At 39.8% G+C, this 21,738-nt stretch overlaps 2 protein-coding genes across 2 annotated transcripts; both read right to left on the reverse strand.

Moving 5' to 3' along the window:
• Nucleotides 1-10,326: 10,326 nt before the first annotated feature.
• On the reverse strand, nt 10,327-15,171 carry LOC308707696 (leucine-rich repeat-containing protein 14). Its single transcript, XM_081394312.1, has 5 exons — nt 15,081-15,171; nt 14,794-14,883; nt 14,429-14,706; nt 12,917-13,780; nt 10,327-11,531 (listed from the first exon to the last, which is right to left on the reverse strand). Exons 3-5 carry the CDS (start codon nt 14,704-14,706, stop codon nt 10,958-10,960), a joined length of 1,716 nt encoding a protein of 571 aa, XP_081250438.1. The 5' UTR covers nt 14,794-14,883; nt 15,081-15,171; the 3' UTR covers nt 10,327-10,957.
• A 563-nt stretch (nt 15,172-15,734) lies between these two features.
• maf1b (MAF1 homolog, negative regulator of RNA polymerase III b) lies at nt 15,735-21,680 on the reverse strand. Its single transcript, XM_081351051.1, has 8 exons — nt 21,090-21,680; nt 20,368-20,452; nt 18,175-18,306; nt 17,930-18,092; nt 17,480-17,601; nt 17,226-17,345; nt 17,048-17,143; nt 15,735-16,876 (listed from the first exon to the last, which is right to left on the reverse strand). The coding sequence occupies exons 2-8, from the start codon at nt 20,448-20,450 to the stop codon at nt 16,852-16,854; spliced, it is 741 nt and encodes a 246-aa protein (XP_081207177.1). The 5' UTR covers nt 20,451-20,452; nt 21,090-21,680; the 3' UTR covers nt 15,735-16,851.
• Nucleotides 21,681-21,738: the final 58 nt, after the last annotated feature.

The raw sequence follows: 21,738 nt of genomic DNA on the forward strand, positions 1-21,738 counted from the left end.
TCTCAGCAAAGGACTGCTAATTTGCCTGGAAAATTGCATTCACAAAAACATGGTGAATCAAATTGTGATAGTAGATTAAATACATACAGACATGACTGAAATACATTTTGCTAACAACTTCTAAAGTATCATTTTATTTTTAATATACAAATACAGAACATGTAAAATGTATGAATTCTTCATACACACTACAGAGAAGTATTCAGTATAATGATATATATTAATATGTGAATATGTGTTCTGCAGTCAAGGGAGGAACAGCATTTTGTCGGTGAGCTGCTGAATTTGATGGTGTATCTGAGTCCTGACAGTTTTAACACCATTGTGGAGCTACTCGCCATGTTGGCAGATAAACAAGTTGATCTTAAGTAAGGAATAATGCATGTTTAACACAATACAAAATACAATGTAGTTTTATATTACATTGCATAGGTACTTTCAGCACTTTTTTTCATGGCCCACTTTAACACTTTATGAAATTGCTTGTGAAAGGGATGCATCAACTGCAGAACATCCATTGAGCAGGAGTTTCATGTTTGGGTTTTTGGGTGACCTAAAACTGTTTCCACCACTTTCTAAAAAAAAGTGACACCCGTTTGCCATTGGAAATCTCCTGTATGAATGTAAAATATGCTAAATGAAAAAAAAAAATCTGTGGGAATTAACCATTCTTTCATTATATCTCTGGCAGGGCTTTAGTTCTGTGTGTATTACAAAGGTTGGGTGTGGAGGAGGCTGAATTGTGGTTATGTCCAGAATTGGAGTCCTGGAACTCTCTGACAAAGCATCAGCCTAACCAGCACTGCATTCTTCGAGATATGGCCAGCCACTGGCTGCTTACATGGACCAGAAAGTACAGGGTAACGAGAAAATATCAAATTGGTAGATATATTTTTGAGGAAAGCAAAAGGTGCATTTCTGTTGTTCTTCACAGGTGCACAAAGGGTCTGTGTCCTTGCGGAGTGAAGGAGTACAGAGTATGTGCACTGCTGTGGAGGTGCTCATATATTTCTGCTCTGTGCAAAGAAGCAAACAGCCCCGACCACTGCCACCTCCACCAGAGAGCAGGAAGGACACTGTTATTGTGCCTTCAGACTTGGATAGGTATGTCATACTGATACAAATACACCCTCTATCAATTGGTTTTGTCTGATATATATTTTCAGTCAGCTTCTCTACATTTAAAATGTACCTCAAGCGTATCTAAAAAATCTTACAGTTAAATCCAAACCTTTTCTATAGTCTCTTTAGAATTAAAGAAATTAAATGATGCCCCTTTTTACAAGCTGTAACATAAGTCTCAGGTGTCCCCAGAATGTGTTGGCAAAGTTTCAGCTCAAATTACCCCACAGATCATTTATTATACCATGCTGTAAATATCGACCCTGGCAAAAAGTGGTGGGGACCCCTATATGTCTCCAACCCATATTGCTCCATGACATGTCAACGGTCGCTTTGGCCAGGTGGTATTATAGCATAGGGGGCGGGACGCTTTAGATTCTAAAGAGCATTTGATTGGACAGAAGCTGAAGTCCACGGTGATGTCATAAAAATCTATGATCCATTTTAGCGGAAGTGAGGGACTGTAAGTTTTGAATGCTTACATCTCCTAAATGCGAATTTTGTCATTGTTTTGAAACACACCTTACATTTCCTTAAGGCTAACATATTCAAACTAAAAGCTAAAAAACTTAAATTTCGATTTCAGGGGGCCTTTAAAGTAGAAGCAGCCTAATATACAGTACCTTCTGTTCTCTATGCCGTTAATGTGAATCAAACAAACAAAAGAAAAACAGAAAATCACTCACTGCTTTTGACTGAATTACTTTAGTAGCTTTAATAAGAAAAAATGTCTTACTTGAATGCTGCTGTTAAATGCTCTAGTGAGGAGATAAACATGGCAGACTGTGTACAGCTGATTCCGTTGCCAGTCGTGGGCTGGGCCTGTTCCGCTGTGACGTCACAATGGATGACGTCTTGAACGGCTCATTTTGAGAGAGGGTGCTCACTGCAGAGCCAAGGGGTGGAGCTTGACATCTAGCTCCCCCTTGCTGGACATAATGGGTGGAGCTAGATGGTCCAACCACACCTTAGCCCTACCGCTAAACATAACTCTGCCAATTAGGTCCAAAGAGGTAGAGCTGGACTAGGTCAAGCTCCACCCAATACATCCAGAGAGGGGAAGCTGGACGTCATTTGGTTCTGCAGTGAGCACCACTTGCATTTTGAGTCTGTCTCTAATTTATGAGGAAAATAACTAACAGAGTGGATGGACCATAATAGGGTGATTGTGTAAACACACTGTCGACACATAATTATGTTAAAAAACAGTCCCCTTTAAGATTAACAAATATCTAAAGAAAACCAACAAGCAGCTTTTTTTTTGGATCAATGTCCCAGTTTAACATAAAAAAAGATCCTCAATTAAAACACTGAACAACTGCAATACTGTGTTGAAATAGCTTGCAAAACTAAGAAATGCTCTTTACAAGAAGTGTTGTTTGGGTTTAAAATGATCAGAAATTTCTGTGTTTTTATTTAGACTGAAGCCTATTCAGCGCCTTGGAGAGACATACAGTATGTCTAGAATACGGGAGCCTCAAGGTTAGTATATATTGTAGACCTTCAGAATTAATTTGTAGCATATACTGTATAATAACTCTATATCCATTATGTCTGTGGATGTTAAAAGATAAAATATGTTAAGCATTTAGTTTTTAATATTCAATTCAAGTGGAAACCTTAACAAAAAGCAGCCTCAAAGAAGGAATATGGAAATTGTACTGTACTGTACTGTATCAAAGATTTTGTTTAGCATCTTCATATAAACCAACAGGACATCTGCTGCCACCATTGCCATATCGACCTGCGTTGATGGGTTTCACTCGGTTCCTCTCTCTACCAATGGCGTATGTCACATTATCTCCTTTCCCCTTTTCTCTGGATTTTCAGAACTTCAGACACCTCTCACCACACAGATACTTCTTCCTGGAACACTCCTATGTAGAGTATTATAGATAGGAATTATTACAAAACGCATAACATGAAAGCTTTAAAAGACTACTATACCTGATTCTCTCTATGATGCATTAACGACATAAAATAAATCTAAATGTATTAGTCAACTTTGTTTCTCCAAACAAATCCTTTATCATCTTGAAAACGTGCAGTAATTGACAGTTGAATGTTTGAAAAAAACTGCTTGTTTTAATGTGGAAAGATACTAGCGCTTTGAAAAGCAGTCAGTTAAAAGACACACTGAGAAGTGCTTTTGCAAATTGAGCATTCCCTGGAATTTAAACCCTATGTAAAACATGGTTCCTGGAATCACATATCCATAATGAATAATTAGAACCTAAATTTATTTGTGACTGAGTTAAACAACATACTAGGGGTGTGATGAGATCTTGTGCCATGAAATTTCACAATATTATAATGTGAGGTAAAAAGTGGCAAAAATGGTTTTGTGGCAAAACCTTTTAAAGTGCTTGTTTTTGTTCTTGTTGTGGTCAGTTATTCTGTCTTTTACTGCATGGTAACTCATACTCAGAAAGTAAATCTAAAGTGACATTCATAACAAGATGATTAAATCATTTCAAAATGCACCCTCATTGTTTTGCATTTTGTGACTAAATGTGACTCGAACAAAAAACTATTTTTCCAGTCATAAATTTAATCTTTGAAGATTTCTTGAAAATAGAGTTAAAATATCATCTCGTTCTCGTGAACCTAACAATTGTGTATTTTCTCGTCTCGTGAGCTAAGTCTATCATCACCCCTACAAGATACATTTTTTAACGGCTTTAATTGTGGCTTTTTAAACGGTGGAAATTATTTGATGAACACGTTTTTTAGTACGATTTTTAGCTAATTTTTGTGGTAAAGCTAATGCTTTATAATGACATTAACTCTTCTGGTTGGTTTGCAAACTACTAAACATTTTAATTGTGATAGAGGAGTATGTCAAGGTTGCCCCATTTCCTTGTTCTTTAAGTTGTTTAAAAGATATTTCTATATTTGGCAAAGAATTGGGGAAAACTCCCTTGAGTTTTGATATTATTAAATCTTTCTCTGAAGCCTCAAGCTTATATCGAAACTTATCAAAGTGTGAACTATTTTGTCATTATGATGCTCAAGAATCATATGCATAATATACCTGTGAAAAACGATGTCAAGTACCTGATGATTTTTCTTAGCAAAGATAGATCGATGCACCTGCAACTTTATTTTTCACTTAAAGTAATAAATACTAGAACTATTTTTAATTGTTGGCTACAACGAGACCTGTCAATCTATGTTAGAGTTCTTATATCTAAAACCGAGAGTCTGTACATCTACCGTTGTGTCTATCCCTCCTTATCTATATTTGTTTGTGACAAAATCTGTGCAGACATGAACAAAATATTATTCACTTTGATCTGGAAGAACAAATCGCACAAAGTTAGAAAATCTGTTTTGACTAATAAGTGCTGAGGTTGGGCTTGAAGTCTTGGATTTTAAAGAATTAGTTAGCTCCATTTACTTGCATGGATATTGCACATTTTTCTGTCCACAATAATTTTTTGGGGAATAATTTGAACATTTTAATCTGAAACAAATTATTTTTTATGGACAAGTGGTTTAGATTGAGGTATTGTTTTGATGGCAGTATACTGGAGTATAAAGAATTTATGACCATATAATTTTCCTCAATGTCATCAATGCTGTGTCTCAAAGTTGTACACTTATTTAAAACTTTCATTTGCTTTAATGAGAGAAAAACAATTATGCCTAAACTTTAACTGGGTGGATTGAGTCTTGATAAAAAAAGTTACAATAAATATATGAAAGTGACATGTGAAGGCCAAGTATGGTAACCCATACTCAGAATTTATCCATTTAGCCCATCCAAGTTAGTGCACATACATTAGGAGCAGTGTAGTGAGTAGTGAACACACACACACACACACACACACACACACACACACACACACACACACACACACACACTGCAAACCCAGATACACACCCAGTGGACAGCCATTATGCTGTGGCACCGGGGTTAGTTGCCTTGCTCAAGGGCACCTCAGTCAGTATCTGCCAGTACTGGAATCGAATCAGCAACCTTTGGGTTACCAGTCAAACTCGCTATATAAAGCAATTGTTACATTATAGAGTTCACACTTTTCCTATTAAATTTATCTCTTTATTTTGCAGTATGGAAAATAGCATGGTCTTAGCTTAAATATTCTGTATTTCGAACAAAATAAGAGAGGTACATTTTAAGATTCTGCATAATATATCAAACCAACTCCTAGATTGCTACTTTTTTTTATGTCATGATCTTATGTGTGTTCTGTAAAATTGAGGAATAAACTTTGCTTCATTGATTTTATCATTGCAGTCAGATAAAAATGTCTTTGTGGGAATTTAAGCTATATCTATCTACTCTTATATTCTGTTTGAAATTTTTCATTGAAAGATATATATATATTTTATTTTATTGGCAGTAACCATGCTATTGAACTTTTTCATTTGTTCTGTATTGAAATGTTTTTATTCCCAAAAACAGATTTCTCAAGACTGCCTAGATTTGATGTTTTTCTTGCTGAAATTTCACATATTGTAACATTCTTAAACTCATTAATAATAAGAATTCCAAGTTTCTTAACAATTATTACCTTTTATTTTCTTGATTTAGGTGTATTTTAGGTGCCTGTATTTTCTTTTTCTTTCTCTCTTTTGATGTGGCAAAATCAATTGTTAACAAACAGCATCAAGGCATAAGAAACATTCAGAGTCAAATTGTATTAAAGAGAAAAAGGTTTATTCTCTTTAAGAGGTTTGTTCACAAAAATACCGCGACAGCTACCTCGTGGTAGGAACAAGACCTAATCACACAGAAACCAGACAGTATATTATACAGTCTCTTCTCCTGTAATTTTCCTGCTCCCCCCGTAAAACCAGATCGAGACAATGGTTCTTCAACCCTCTCTGTTTTTCCTGAATAGGAACTCGTTCATGCCAGGTGACATACTTGCACACTGAGAGAGAATCACAAGCTAAATCAAAGGAAAACCCACACAATATCTGAGAAGTAAATGGGAAAGAGTAAAATATAAAATTTCCATAACACTTTCCTTTCATTTTATAGTCTTTATTTCAATGCAGTGCTGTTGGCAACAAGCCTTGACAAAAATAAAGTATTTGACAGAAATAAAGTATTTGTGCGTGAGTGTGCGGTCATAACTCCTTTATACAGATTTGTTTTCTTTGATCTTCACCTTGGATGGTATGCGTTTGCTTTAGTGTATTATTGAAGCATGTGTCAAAACACGACAATAACATTGGCCCGGTGACAGCCTATGACGTCACTACCGGTGCGACCAGAGTATAAAAGGGTGACTGTAGTACACGTCAGCTACTTCTTATGTCTGAAGGAGACGTGGGCAGGCATACCCGAAGCATGGCGGCAGGATGTAGTGTCTTGTTCCCCTTCTCAGGGAACCAAGGTTACATTCTTAACCCGAGACTTTCCCTTTCAAATGGGAACTCGCACTGCGTCCTAGGACTCTTATGGGGACAAATACCCACTCTGCCATGCTGAAGGAATGAGTGCTGTGAACGGAACTAATCTGGAGTTACAGTTCCTCGTCCTAGCGGTATGCACCAGCGGTCGTCGTGACTATTTCCCAGGCCCAGAAACCCTGGCTACAAAGGGCAGCTTAGCTCAGGCCGTGGTATTAAAAAATACCTTCACGGGAATATGGCCGTGGATAAAGAATATCCTGCCAGTCGCTGCAGGGGACACACCCCTGATGAGTGCAGGTCTCAAGAAGGGAGACCTATCAACACTCAGGGGAGCTCTAAGAGTGGAGGCCTCACTAAGAAGACTCTCTAAGCGAGAGGAGGCCTCTACATTCTACGCTAAGAGATCTGGGTAGTGGAGGTCTCAGCATGACGACTCTCTCAATCGAGAGAAAACCTAACAACCCAGACCAAGACGGGCCAGGCCCCTTTGAGGCGAGGTATAGGTCTTAAAGGCTGCAGACTGCGTCTTTGCCTCCACTGAACGTCCGGACCACTGTCTCAACAGATGTGGCCAAAAGTTCAGATGGCGAAACCGGCACATTTTTTTCTATTTCTCCCCGATGTCTGCCAGGTTCACCCAGAGATGCCTCTCCAATTGTGGCAGCAGTTTGTTTGGTGGTGTGAAGAGCAAGGTCTGTAGTGTGACGCAGTTGTGCTATTGCCTTAGAGGGGAGGCCTTGACCTTGGTCCAGGTCTTTCAGCAGATCGGCCTGGTAAGCCTGCAACACAACCACTGTGTGCAGAGCAGCCCCGGCTTGACCCGCTGCCGCGTACGCTCTGCCATTCAAACGTGACGTCTCACGCAGCGGTTTGGTTGGCAGTGTGGGAGCCTCCCCCAGCGAGAGATAGCTAGCCAGTGTCTCCTCAACTGGTGGCATCAACTTATATCCATGTTCATGCATCCCCTCCACTCTAGCATAATTTGCAAGCTGAAATGGGTGAATACAGCCGAATATGGTTTCCTCCACGATCTTTCCACCTCAGTGTGCAGATCGGGATGAAACGGAAGGCTCACGAGTGCTGGGAGATTATGGCCGGAAAGATATCGCTCGTCTAACTGACTGCGAGCGAGCGTCCATCTCTCGCGCCGCCACGGCAGATCTAATCTGTTTGTGGCGTGAGACATAAACCTCCAGCAACTCGTACGCAGGGCAGGCAGGCTGCGAGGATTAAGAAACAACATTGTCCTCAACAGCCACATCCTACTCTTCTTGGCTTGAAGCCAGAAGCGCACTCGCTGCCGGATCAGAGGATACGAGCGATAATACATCCTCGTCCAGCAGCTCGTCTTCGTCAGCCACAGAAGAATGAGAAATAGCCATACCTTTCTTGAATTCCTCAGCTAGCTCCATCTAAGAAACCCACAATCTCAGTTTCCTCTTCTCCTTAGCTGAAGCAGGTCCTGATCCGCAGAGCACAGTTGATTGTCTTAATTCCCTTGAGAAAAGGGACAAACAAGAGCGGAGTTTCTTAATAAAGAAACTCTCGCAAGAGAGTGCGAGCATTCTCCTCGCCCAAGCAAATCACCCATAGGTGTCTGATAGCACTGACACGGATGAGCACACTTCCAGAAAGCTTTCGCTGTAACTGAACACTCGTTACATGCAACATTCCACTTATTCGGGCCCATTTATTCTGTGCAGGTGTGCAGAAACAAAATAACAAACCTCTCTTCTGGGTATGGTTTTGTCACCTTTATACACCGCTGTGATGCAGAAAAGGCTCTAGAGCATAATGCTGTGAAAACAGTTCTAAATAGCCCAGTAACCTTGATGGGTATCAGTGTTTTGGTGCTAGGATGGATGATAGGGCAAGAAAAAGATTTGAGCTGCATCCCATTTATCCTTCCTGAATAGTATTTGACATTAGGATTAGCGTGTCACAAATCGTAGTATGCTGAAATTAGTATCTTAAAAAGGTACCCAGATGGTGTACATTGCCCACAACCCGTTGAGGATTAGATTAGAACTACAAACAAGAAAAAGTGCTAGACCAATGGTTTAGTACAGATTTAGATAAAGCGGTTTGAGTGATTAACAATCAGTCTCTAACCTGATGAAAAACATATTCAATGTTATCCACATTATATTTCATCAGCAGCAACATTGTGAACTTTCATAAAGATACGTTTGGTCATTAACTTTTAAATGCAACATATGCAAACACATGATAAGAGTTCTCAGAATGAAAAACCCACAATTGGTAGATCAACATGCTACTAGATTTCTCGAGATCTGCACGAGGGTGGTCCAGACAGTGCGTACAGTGACTTATGGTGCGTTCAAGTCATCTCGTAAAGATCGTATTTACGAGTTGAATCCACATGAACACCACCACAATGATGTAAATATGAGTGGGAAACTCTGGATTTTCTTTAAGCCCAGATCTTTGCGAGTTGGGGGCGTGTCAGTGAGAAACATGGCGGAATACCACAATACTTAAAGGTATTTGGTCAGGCTTTTCTATTTACAGCGCAGTAAGCTATTTGCCTGCAGAAGAATATGAAGGCATTATAATATTACATTTTAATATGTATCGATAAAGTTTGCAGTGGCTTCATGAATTAAAAACATAAAAAGCAAAGCACACCTGATGCACATTTGTTTGTTCATAATTTTCTAGAACAGAGTTTAACAACCTTTAATAAAAAACGTATTTTTGTGTAATTAATTGCACTGACTGCGCTCACCTCTTATCAAGAGGGTGGGGGACCTTCAAGCCCTCTCAGTTAACGAAAAATAGAGTTTGGCCCGGCAGACTCTCATGTGGTTCACGGCCGGCTATGTGCCTAAGGTTCCCACTTTTGTCTGCTTTGGAGGTCAGCAGAATGGGAAGGCTGTCTCCAAACAAACAAAGGCCCACTGGATTGTGGATGCCATTCTTCTGACCTACCAGGCTCAGGTTTACCGTGCCTTATGTTAAAAAGCACCATCCTTCGAAAGAGACGTTAAACCGAGGTCCTGACTCTCTGTGTTCATTAAATATCCCAGGATGTCCTTTGAAAAAAAGGGTAGGGGTTAGATCTGCAGTAGATTAATACTTAAAACTGTTTTGTCAAAATATCATAGAGATGACAGCAAATTAAATGTGCAGAGAAATTATATTTGTATGTGACAGGGTTAATGTTACGCCAGCAGCCATATCAGCCTGTAGCCCAAGACTGGTTGCCCACTGAAGGTAAGCATGGCTGAGCCTGGTCAGTACCTGGATGGAAGACCTCCTGAGAGAACCAGGTTGCTGCTGGAAGAGGTGTTAGTGAGGCCAGCAGGGGGCGCACACCCAGTGGTCTGTGTGGCTCCTAACGCCCCAGTATAGTGATGGGGACACTATACTGTCAAAGGGCACCACCCTTCGAATGAGACGTTAAACCGAGGACCTGACTCTCTGTGGTCATTAAAAATCCCATGGCACTTCTCATATAGAGAAGGGGTGTAACCCCGGTGTCCTGACCAAATTCCACCCATTGGCCCTTGCCAATCATGGCCTCCTAATAATCCCCATCCACTGAATTGGCTCTATCACTCTCTCTCCTCTCCACCTGTACCTGGTGTGTGGTGAGCGCACTGGCGCAGTTGTTCTGTGGCTGCCGTCGCATCATCCAAGTGGATGCTGCACACTGGTGGTGAATAATTATTTTACCCTGAATAATTATATTCATTATTCATTCCTTGACTGGAAAACCATACTGCAAGATTTCAGGTTTTCCAGAAATCGAGGGAACCCTGTAATTATCTGTGAATATCATTTAAACATCATAGTAATTAAAGAATAGTTAACCTAAAAACATTTTTTTTTAATCTGAATGTTCTTTATGAAGCCAATCAAGGCATTAACCCATTCAGGTTTGGAACGAAATGAGTTTTTCATTCATGGGTAAACTATCCCTTACTTTAGGTCTTGATTATCTTCAAGAGGCATGTCACATATTGAATTAGACTGGCAGAGTATAGATTAGAGAATAGAGCAGAGAATATTGAACCTGAACATTTTCAACATTTTCACCCAGCATTGAGAAAATTAAGAAGTCAACACAAGTTTAGTTAAAAAAAAAAAAAAAAACATTTTAAAGAGATGTCTTAGTTTGTTCCATCAGTGTAGGCCATAAACATGATATAAGGCAGTAAAACCAAATGTAATGCATAACAAAACAAACAAATCAAAATCATTTTATATGAGATGCTGCATACAATATAATGCTATGTTTTGTTTTGTTTTTTTATAAGAAAATGTCTAAGCCTAGGTTGGCTTTTCATGTAGAAGTTTGGAAACCACAAGTAAATTACTCATGAGTGGTTAAAAGTAACATAAGCTGAGTACTAGTTTGAGCATAGTTGTGATTGTCAAATGCTTATGAGAGCAAGCTCTGAGACATCCACTGCCTAGTCGTTCACACAGTCAAGTCTGGGCTATAGTTCAGAAGGTCAGAGGTCACAAGAAGGTCCCGGGAGCGTCCTCTCAAGTTCATAACCTCATCCAGCAATCTCAGCGTCAAGTCCCTGCTCTCAGGCTCCTCTAGTAGAGGCCAGTCCAGCAGCTGAGCACTGGAGGGGAGAGCAGGCAGACCAGGCTCATAATCCTCTAGTGGATTGGGATAGAGAAGCAGACGAAGAGAAGGGATTCCTGCTGCTGTACGGGCCAGGGAAAGAAGTCCCATCCTAGATAGCGGGTTTAAGGCCAGTCTTAAGCTACGTAAAGCCCGACAGCAGGACAGGGAGGGGAGAAGAGCTCCCAGTAGAGCGTCTGAGAGGCCACAACCACAAAGTGAAAGCTGAGACATGGAGCTTTCAGCTTGACCTAAGAGACGGCGCAGAGAGGGCAGGGACGATTCATCAAGCCTGTTCTCACTCAGGTCAAGTTCTCTTAGGAAAGAAGCATGCTGACTGCAGGAGAGGTAGGCCAGATCAGTGGAGGTCAGGCACAGGTATGGCAGCTCCAGTACCTCCAGGGGCTGGGAAAGAGAGCTACAAACAAGAAAATGAAAACATGTGCCAAGTTCATCAAAATCTTGTTTTTATGTGGTTTTGATTACCATTTTGAAAATGGGCTTTCAAATTAATTATTGACTCTAAAAATATAATGCAAAAAGTAATAAGAACCTTTTAGCCTGAATACATGTGAAACGCTTTCATATATATATATATATATATAATGTATGTATGTACATACATATATATATATATATATTTGAAAGCATATATGTATGCATGTTGTGTGTGTGTGTGTATTTTTTCATTATGATATTTTGATATATGACAATTGCATCCCCTTGACATTGGCTTTATAAAAAAAATTTAATTCCGGAATTAAAAACATGCTCATCATAGAAGAGGTGTATTCATCATTGTATGTATAAATTGCATTTTGAAATGTTTTTTTTTTTTAAAGGGGGGGGGGGGGTGAAATGCTATTTCATGCATACTGAGTTTTACACTGTTAAAGATTTGGATTCCCATGCTAAACATGGACAAAGTTTCAAAAATTAAGTTGTACGTTTGAAGGAGTATTTTTGTTCCAAAAATACTCCTTCCGGTTTGTCACAAGTTTCGGAAAGTTTTTTTCGAGTATGGGCATGTGTGACGTCAGATGTGGCGGAATTTCCTTATATGGGTCCTAAGGGCACTTCTCACTCGCGGGCGCACGCGCACTCATAGACCAGAGAGAGAAGAGAGCGAAAGCAGTACCTCATCAAAGCGCTCTGCTCGGCTTTTGGGAAGTCAGTGTCACCAAAGGAGTGGGTTTTTGGTTGCCAGGGCAAGACAACCCTGCACAGATTCCCAAAGAACCCAGCGTTAAGGGACCAGTGGATGGAGTTGTGCAAGACTGTTTGTTCCCTGCATTTCGGTGATGATTGTTTTATAAACAAAGCCCAGATCAACGGATTTGCAGATCGTCTAATGCTTAAGGATCGAGCAGTCACAATGATAAAGGTTCGCGGTCGTGCGTTTGAACCGGGCAGTGAGTAAAACTGCTTCCAATGTCTCTGTGTGTTGTTAGCTCGGCGCGTTAGCACAGCTTTAGCACATCGCCCACACGGCCCGCCTCCAGCCGCTCGTTTTTTTCCGGAAAGACTCGGTACAGCCTATCTTTCTTTTATAAATATAATAAAACTAAAGACTTTTTGGAGATATGAAGGATGCAATAATACTCTATAGGTACTCAAGATTAACAGGAGATTGAGTGAAAATTAGCATTTCACCCCCCCCCCCCCCCTTTAAAGGGCATCGCTGCCATTGACCCTCTGACTAAAACTATTAAAGAGTGTGTGTGTAGTAGGAGTGTATGAGTAGGTATGACAAATACAGCTGTGTAAACCCAAATGTGTGTGTAAACCCACATGTGTATGTACCTGAGCAGCAAGCGCAAGTGTCCTGGAAGTCGTAGTGCAGTCAGGCATAATCTCTGCAGTCTCTTCAGTGAACCCAGTCCTTTAGACATGTCCTGTAGTGCCCCCTGCTGGCCAGGCTGAGTGCGTTGCAAGTCCAAGTTACAGTAATGTAGTCTGAGAGAGTGAAGCTGAGGGAAGGGAGCTAACAATGGAAGTAGCATAGCCAGGCCCGACACCCCGAGGCTGGAGTAGCGGAGGTCCACCCCGAGGAGATCCTGCTGAGGCAACAGACCCAATAAGGAAGCTATAGAGGATGCTGAGAGTTCCTCCACACGAAGGTAGCGGCAGTGGAGTTGCAATTGTCCCAGTTGACTAAGAGCATCACGGACGCGCTCCCAGGAACGGGAATTGATAAATAAGTCAGCCCTGACATGGAGCACAGCTACCTCGTCCCATTCTTGGTCACATAAGCTACCGTTATTACTGCTAGAGTTCGATTTCACCTCAGATGAAATCTTTCTCCTCTGGATCTCCATCCTCCTTCTGACACCCTTCACTAACTCAACTTCTGGTAACGTTTGTTCATTAGTTCTGCACTCCATTTTCCCTACTACTTCCACTTGGTGTCCTCCCCGACTCCCTTCACCACTATTCCCGCAGCCTACAGTGCCCCGGTCTCGTTTGATAGCACTCCGGTCGCGCTCTGCTTCCAGCCCCCTTTTTCGCTCTCGTTCACCATCTCTCCTGTGAGCCCTGGAGGCAGCAGCTCGAGCTTGTAGCACCATTGAGCAGAGGGCAACAGTGAGGGACCATCCGCCCATTGAGTCTTCAACTCTTCCATCCTCACACTGAAGTCCGCTGAGATCCAGCACCTGAAGGCAACACCTAGAAAGGGAGGCAGGTAGAGAGCTAGTAAATATCGTTTTAAAAAAGAGAAAATATATGAAACACTTGATATAACCAACACAGAAAGAGAGTGAGACAAAGACGACAAAATTAAAGTGAAATCTATTTTAGAATGCATATATATTTATGTATACAATACACCCCTACACTTATACAAAATATATTTTTTCAAATTAAATTTTAATGGCTAAAGGGTGACATTCCTTTTTCTGTTTACTCTTAACAATATTCACAATATTACAACTATATTCACGTAACGATATTCTGTGATAATATACAGTATATATATATATATATATATATATATATATATATATATATATATATATATATATATATATATACATATATTATAGACAATAAAAGTCACCATCTAATCAATAACCCATATTTATTTGTCATCCACATGTGCTTTATTAACATGTTTACTGCCAGTGTGGTTAAAGGGGGCATCAGTGACATTTCTACCTATATTTATCCATGCTGTCAGGTCAGAGACATGTCACATGAGACATGCTGTGAAGATGAAATTAATTTCTATGTATAGCATGGCACTGACCTCGTCTCTTTAATTGCACATTTTGTCATTCAAATGGAAAGGGTAATTTAGAGATAGCATCCATATACCTCTCGTCCGTCAGTCCCCTGACCACAGCCAGCAGCAGAGCCTGAACGCAGAGGCGGTTCGGAGGGCACTGGCCCGTCCTTCTGCTGCCTCCCACAGTCAGTGTCCGCTCAGGCCACCGCTGGACGAGCTCGCCGACGGCTAGAGGACGGCGGTGAGAGAAGGCGGCGTCCAGCAGCGCTCGGTAGAGCTCCCTCGGCACACAACTTAACCAATGCGGCGAAGAGCTGTGGTCGCTCACTACCTCCCGGGCGCACAGGTTCACCAGCGACAGAACCATCTGCGGACGGCAGGCATCCGAGATCATTACTTGACACGCAAATCACATAAGTTATTAAATAATAATTAAAAAAAAAAGATCAAATACCTTTATCTTTTAAGAACGCCTCCAAAGCACCTCGGTGTTTCTAAAGCAACTACAAAACGATCTCCCCCATCACACTGTAATCCTGCATAACTACATGTAACATTCAATTAGACTTGTTTAACAGGCATCTGAATCTAGCGAGCGTCTTAAATGTCTAGTAAACCTAAATATAGGATTAAATATGTTCAACCATAAGCGGGTTGTAGATGATTATGTCTGCTTTATATAAGTGGAACATCAGCAACGGCAAGAAAAATACAATTATGTGAGATCTGTATGAATCTTACAAATTGTTGTAATCTCTGGATTGCTTTTCCATGCCGCTCCGAATCCCCTACCGATGTTTACGACATCATAGAAACTGAGCATAGTCGCCCTTTGATGACGCAAAAAAAAAAAAAAAGAAGCATTTATTTGGCGACTATCCCTGGCACACAGCAACAATAACTTTCTAGAACGAAAAAAACGACCCACGGGCAACAAAAACTATCACAAAAATAACACAGCGCAAAATAAAATATGCGTAGTTATAATCTATTATATGTAGATACTTTACTTGAATTAATACCACAATCAACTAATTGAATTGGTTTAGTTTTGTCAACTTGAAACCAATCCTGAAACCCCAAGTTTGTTTAACTACCATCATGGTACAGGCCTATGTTGAGGGTGTTAGTTGACGTTTGGGGGGCATTTCAAAAGACTCCTAGATTGTTTGTTGGGTGATGTAGTTGGTTGTTTATTTATGGAATAGAACAAATAATCATGTCTGATTTATCTCAGTCACTACACACAATACCTTGTTACCTTTTGATTTTACTTTTCAAATTTTGAAATAACTCATATTTTTTCATTGAAGCCTCCTTATATTCAAATCATGCATTATTTCTTAAATGACAGTATCAATTCAGGAATGCTCATAAAGCAGAAGATTTCAGGTATCAAACACAAAACTAAAGTTTTATTGTCACAGATGCTCAATCATCCTTAATCTAAATCCTAAAAGGCTACAAGAGACAGATTCCATTCACATATTTCTTTCCGTGTCAACACTGTTTGAAACTTCACATTGTTATGAGAAATGATTATAAACGGGTTCAAATACATCAGCCTTGAAAGCTTCAACAATATTTGGTTCAATATTACCTTTCAACTATGCAAAATTAACAAGAGTTGGTAAATTCATGTCAAAGCCAACATTATGGAAAGTCAAAAACAAATGGCAGCAACAAAATGTGAAATCTGCAGACATTTAATAATAAAAAAGATCAGTGCAGTGTATACTAAAATAGATGAATTTCAGATAATTAAGCTTACAAAAAAAAAAAAAAAAAAAACCTTTATAGTTCAACCATATATAAAGATATCAGGCAAATAAAAGTCTAAAATGTCTACAGCTCATTTGGTAGAGCATGGTGCCAACAATGCCAGGGTCATGACTCATGGGATTAATGGAGTACCTGTTAGTTGCTTCAGATAAAATAATCTGACAAAAACACACAAAAAGCTTTCATATAGGCAGACAACAGATTAAATTAAATGACAAAATTCACATACACAAGCCTCAAACCTTGCATTTAACCAATCCCACCCTCCCGGCCAGCAAATTATGAAAACAGTAGGAGAACAAATAAAACGGAAGGGGCAAAAATGGTGCTTGTGCAGTCTTTGTAGTCCAAAGTGTGCTCAAAAAATGTCACACATCCCATTTCCGCTGTCAGAATGCTGGTGTTTAAATGTGACTATCTTTCATTCCTGGGAGAACTGGTTTTATTTTCTCAGCCTCACCGAAGCCTAAACGAGTCCATGTCAAACCTTGTCCAAGCAGCTCTCCAGGCATTCTTCTTTAAGGGTAAATGGGAGGGAGGTGTAAATGCCTCATTTCTTCCCCTCCTCAGTCCACAATAAACAATTAAAAATTAAGCACACACAAATTTAAGAAAATCCCCAGAAAATAAAGTTGTTGTTTTTTTCCTTGTAAAAGCAAGAAGAAAGAGGGTGCAAAGTTATCGGCGAGGCCCTTTGGATGAAGCTCAGGTTGTCATCCCTGAGGAAGCTTTAGACGCACAGAGCTCTGGGGACCCTGCAATACAGAGCAAAAGAAACCACTTTAAAAGTCTATGGCAAACAATTCATAGCTGAAATACAATACCTTGAAGCACAATGTAACATACTAACTTGCTTACTTGTAATGGGTCCTGCAAACCATATCTTTATATGGTTAATAAAGATTGCTTCATGAAAATGAGCTCACCTGTCTTCCATGAAACTGTCCACTTCCTCTTCATCATCATCCAGCTCCATGTCCAACTCATTGTCAAGGCCACTGCAACCATAACTACTGAGGACACTGAACAGAAGTAGATGATGTTAAGAAAATATATAATAATAAAATGAATAAAGCGTGTACTGTACAGGGAGTGATTACTGACCTGACTGAGCGGCAGGTGAAGAATACAATGCGTTTAAGTTTCTTGTTGTAGAAGAGGTAGTTGAAGGACCACAGGCTGCCTTCCTCACCGAAGGGGTCAGAGTCGAGGTCTGGGTTGTAGCTACAAACAAAATAGCAATGACTTTTTAAAATAGATGTACAGAACACATTTAAAGGTTTGAAAATGTTTGTTAGACACCTCTACAACTGAGGGCAGGGCAGGGGAGAAATGATTTCTTCACTCTTCACACACACCTATAGATGTCACAGCTCTGCAGGTTTATCTCTTGGTCAATGGCATTCCACAGTTCTGGGCCTAAAGAGTTAAACTGCTCCCCTACAGCAGAATAAAGGCTGCTGTTAACAGAGTCAGCCACCTGGAGGACACAAACAAGAGTCTTAAGAAACAAACATGTAAGAAGACCAAAGAAATCACAGTTTCTGAAATTTCAAACAAATTGATAATTAATAAAATTAAAATGAATCCAGTTTTATTACAAGAAACCACATATCTTTCAGTTTATGGGACTTTTGAATAATTTCAATTACATTTTTAAAGTGCATCCAATTCACCTTTGTACCTGATATATAATATCATCAAAAAGTGCAATGATACAGCACTTTTTTTTCTTTACCAACAGCACTTTTTTTTCTTTACCCAAGCAGATGTGTTATCATGATACAATGGAAGCCAGTCATACTAACCCAGTTAGCGCTGGGCTCTCGGCTGAACTCATGGGCGCGGGCTGCACTGAAGTCATAATCAGGCCGGAACGACTCGTTCAGGGTGGTGATAAGGTAGAACAAGGTCTTCCTGCAACACTTATCACTTAATGGGTTCTCTCCATCCTCCCCACTCTTCCCCAATCTAAAAGAAAGCGCACAAGAGAGACTGTGTAGTGCGACTGCAGTAGCTGAGGTAAAGCTTATGGTTGTGTGTTAAGGCTTACAGGTTAGGGCTCGGAGCGCTGCTGGACTGAGGGGGTGACAGAGCTTCTAGTATGTGTGGCTCCCCCTCCTGACAGAACTGCTTAAACATGTGCTTGTCATCACCAGCCATCTTACACGAGTAACTCTCGATCCTACAGGTAGCAAAAGAGAAAGGGAAAAAGAAAATGATTTGTACAATCATTACACACAAATATTGCGATATATAATATAATGCTTGGGTTTTATAGAAAATATAATAAATATTGTTGTATTGCAGTGTTCAAGACATCTGCCTTTCTTGCTGGGCTTTTTCAAACCTATACTTTTAGGCTCAGCTAAAATATTACAAGTGTAAAGCTAAGAGGGAGGGCATGGGAATATCGTATGTGTTTATCTTTCTGGCTTATGCAAGAGAGAGTCCAAGTAACACTCCACAGACAGGCTTATTTATAGTTGAAGGGCAAAGGCTATAGCAGGACACAGAGTGTCATATGATTCAGGACGCTGTAGCCAGCTTACTGCAAGCAGTGTTAAAGCTCAACAAATCAGTGGGGAAAAAAGCAAACAGTGGTGTATGTGAGTGTACTCGGCTGCTGCGTGTAAAGACCCGTTTGAGGGAAGACAAGCCACACCAAACTAGACAGTTTGAAATTAGGCCTGTAACAAGATACTGATTGTGACTGTTCGCAAAATAGAGATGGTACCAAGGCAAATGCATGAGTTATGTGTGCTTGACAATGCCACTGTGAGCACTATTAAGAGGTATATACTGATACTGACATCTGTGCGCAGGGCTGCCACATTTGATCTCTCTGTACCGTACTCTGCGCTAATCCAGAAACATGATTAAATGCCAAAGAGGCTGGCAGCTCATTTGAAACTCAGCTGTGTTTACATGCATCCCTAAATAACCACACTGGTATGTGCTAGTTAGAGGATACTACAATCTGCGTCACAGCAACAACAATCGCGTCTCAGGGTATATCATCATCTTGGTAACGGACCCCCTTGTCCTTACTTAACACCTTGACAAGGTGAATGAAAATACATTTCCAGTTTTCAATCCAACAGCAAATAACTAACCAAGAAGCGTGTCCAATATTGAAAACCCAAATAAAAATGATCCAATATCCATTACACTGTCATGATCTGAAGTTGTTAAGTTTAAAACTACTGGTATATTAAGAGACACACAGTGGCTAAAATGATGCACTTTCGCACTTTTTTTGACGTGGTGGGTAATATTGCGGTAACAGTTCAACAACTTTCTTCTGAGTGCGTCTATCAGTTTGCAAACATGCTATTGTTTTCGGAGTAAAAGCTAAAACACTGATGCACATGACGCTTTATTTGACACTACAATAACCACAGGAAGAACGAAAGCATGCATTTTTGTTGATGTGTGACAGGATGTTCAGCAGAACAGACAATTGAACTTAAACGCATTATTAAATCTAAATCCCATTACACAAAATCTAAATCCACTTCTTTTTGACCAAAGAATTTCCATGACTTTTCCACTTGTTTGTGATTATTACCGTATAAGGATTCTTAATATTTTTTACAGCGATTGCACTCACAAAAACAGATGTGTCTTCATTTACTCATGTTGTTCCAAACTTGTATGATTTGCGTTAATCTTCGAAACACAAATGTAGATATAATAAAATGAAACCTGAGAGATTTGATCCTTCATTGAAAGTCCCTTCTCCCTCAAAAAAAATCAGACTTCATTATGAGATCATAAATGTAACCCAGAAGAATTGAGCAGATTAATCTGCTGTATCAAGTCTTCTGAAGAGACATGATTGCTTCATATGAACAGATTTAATTATTTATTCGTATATAAATGTTGACCAACATATGGCACACAGAGAACATTGATTCATAGGAATTATTGTTACAATATCTTGCTAACTTTTTAAGAGAGTCACAGTTCTGGATGAATGGACTTTCAAATGAGGGACAGAGCTCTCGGGATTCATTAAAAATATCCTCATTTGTGTTTCAAACAAGAACAAACTTCTTCTTCTGAGTTTGGAATGACATGTGGGGGAGTAAAAACTATTTTCATTTTTTTTTCTCTCCCTCTGACTTTGCAAAGTCTGCAACACAACTTTTCCCTTATATTTCACTGTTTTATAAATCACAATTCTTGGACTAATAAGTTTAAAGGAAACAGAAATGCTCAAGATTATTCCCCGAGTTCATACCTGCCAAGGATGTGAGCGTCTCCAGTTTCAACACACAGCTGGGAGCTCAAGGCCTCAAAAAGGGAATTCTCTAAAAGCTTCATTGCTGGAAAACAAAACACACACACATTTAACAGAAACCGAGTATCTGTATTTCATTGTCTGTCAATAATCTGTTACAAAACAAATAATTTATTAAAGGAACTAGTGGTATCACGTTCAAATGAAACTGCCATGGAGATGCTCAAGACAAGAGGAAACAGTTCGGCTGCGTCTAGTGTTGCTGATTTACATACAAAGTTCACTGACTCCCGTTTAGTGCGTTATGAAAAAAAATATGGGCACATTCACTACATTAAGTCTACATGAACACAATAATAAAAAAAAAATATAAAATTGCATCATTGGAACAAAAACGACGGATTATTTTTTGACGTCACATCTGAAAACTGTAAGAACAGTACATCTGACTGCCGCCCCCTCCCCCCCAACAACCCACTTCCTACTTTATAAATCGACCTGGGCATATTGGGTTAAAAAAAAAAAAAACAAGACAACAGTCGGGGACATTTTACTGACAAAACAGTTAACAGGACAATATTGGATAATGAAAGAGCAAATTGGTTTAGGTGATAAATACATTAGCTATACTATATGCATCTACTGACTTACGTTTGACGAACTAACTTAGGTGGTTAATATTGACGATTTATAAATCACAGAGTACGTTTTGTTATGCTTACCTTTCCTGTTGCAATGTCACTTTCGGATTTAAAAATAGGGGTGAAAAGAGCAGTGGGATCAGTTCACACAGAAAGATCTGTTGAGTTGTTGTCCAACTCAAAACACAATACAAGCTAAAATGCTCTGGCGCCTACGCACGGTGCGGGGCAGCAATAAATGCGTTGCAGTGCGAATTTAGTATATTTAAAAATGACTCGGTCGAGACTGACATATTCTGCAGGCGTTTTCTCTTATCGCAAAGCTTCGTATTTCGACTAAACGCAACATAAAATTCAGCGATTGTGTCGAGCTCCAAGACAGCAACTGCAGCAGCATCCCCTTATTTGACCTAGAACAAATATATCTTCTGAAAACGAGATAAGCGTCGCTTTAAATGACGCGACTTGATCAAACGATGGTTAAATTACCACTTGAGACCTATCGTTAACGATTATGCGTTCTGATTCTTGTGTTATGTCCGTAAAAATCTCGAAAATATCTAACGACAGCCTCTATATCCGAAAACAATGTACAAGCCACGCCTCTTAGCAGTCATTTCCGTTGATAATGACCACGCCCACTAAAGTGTTTAGTAAAATAACATGGGACACTTCTATTGGCTGTTCAGTCTGTCAATTAAATGTACTAGTCAATTCAGGTGAAATGGTC

The sequence above is a fragment of the Scardinius erythrophthalmus genome (genome assembly GCF_964197995.2).
Source record: "Scardinius erythrophthalmus genome assembly, chromosome: 2".
In the NCBI taxonomy this organism is placed as follows: Eukaryota; Metazoa; Chordata; class Actinopteri; order Cypriniformes; family Leuciscidae; genus Scardinius; species Scardinius erythrophthalmus.

Coding starts and splice junctions, on each gene's coding strand:
- LOC308707696 (XM_081394312.1), bottom strand. CDS start 14,706: ATGGTTCTGTCGCTGGTGAACCTGTGCGCCCGGGAGGTAGTGAGCGAC. Junction 13,781..14,428: donor AGGGGACTGACGGACGAGAG/GTATATGGATGC, acceptor CTCCCTTTCTAG/GTGTTGCCTTCAGGTGCTGG. Junction 11,532..12,916: donor CACTTGCGCTTGCTGCTCAG/GTACATACACAT, acceptor TCTTGTTTGTAG/CTCTCTTTCCCAGCCCCTGG.
- maf1b (XM_081351051.1), bottom strand. CDS start 20,450: ATGAAGCTTTTAGAGAATTCCCTTTTTGAGGCCTTGAGCTCCCAGCTG. Junction 17,602..17,929: donor GAGAGCCCAGCGCTAACTGG/GTTAGTATGACT, acceptor TGTGTCCTCCAG/GTGGCTGACTCTGTTAACAG. Junction 17,346..17,479: donor CAGAGCTGTGACATCTATAG/GTGTGTGTGAAG, acceptor TTTTGTTTGTAG/CTACAACCCAGACCTCGACT.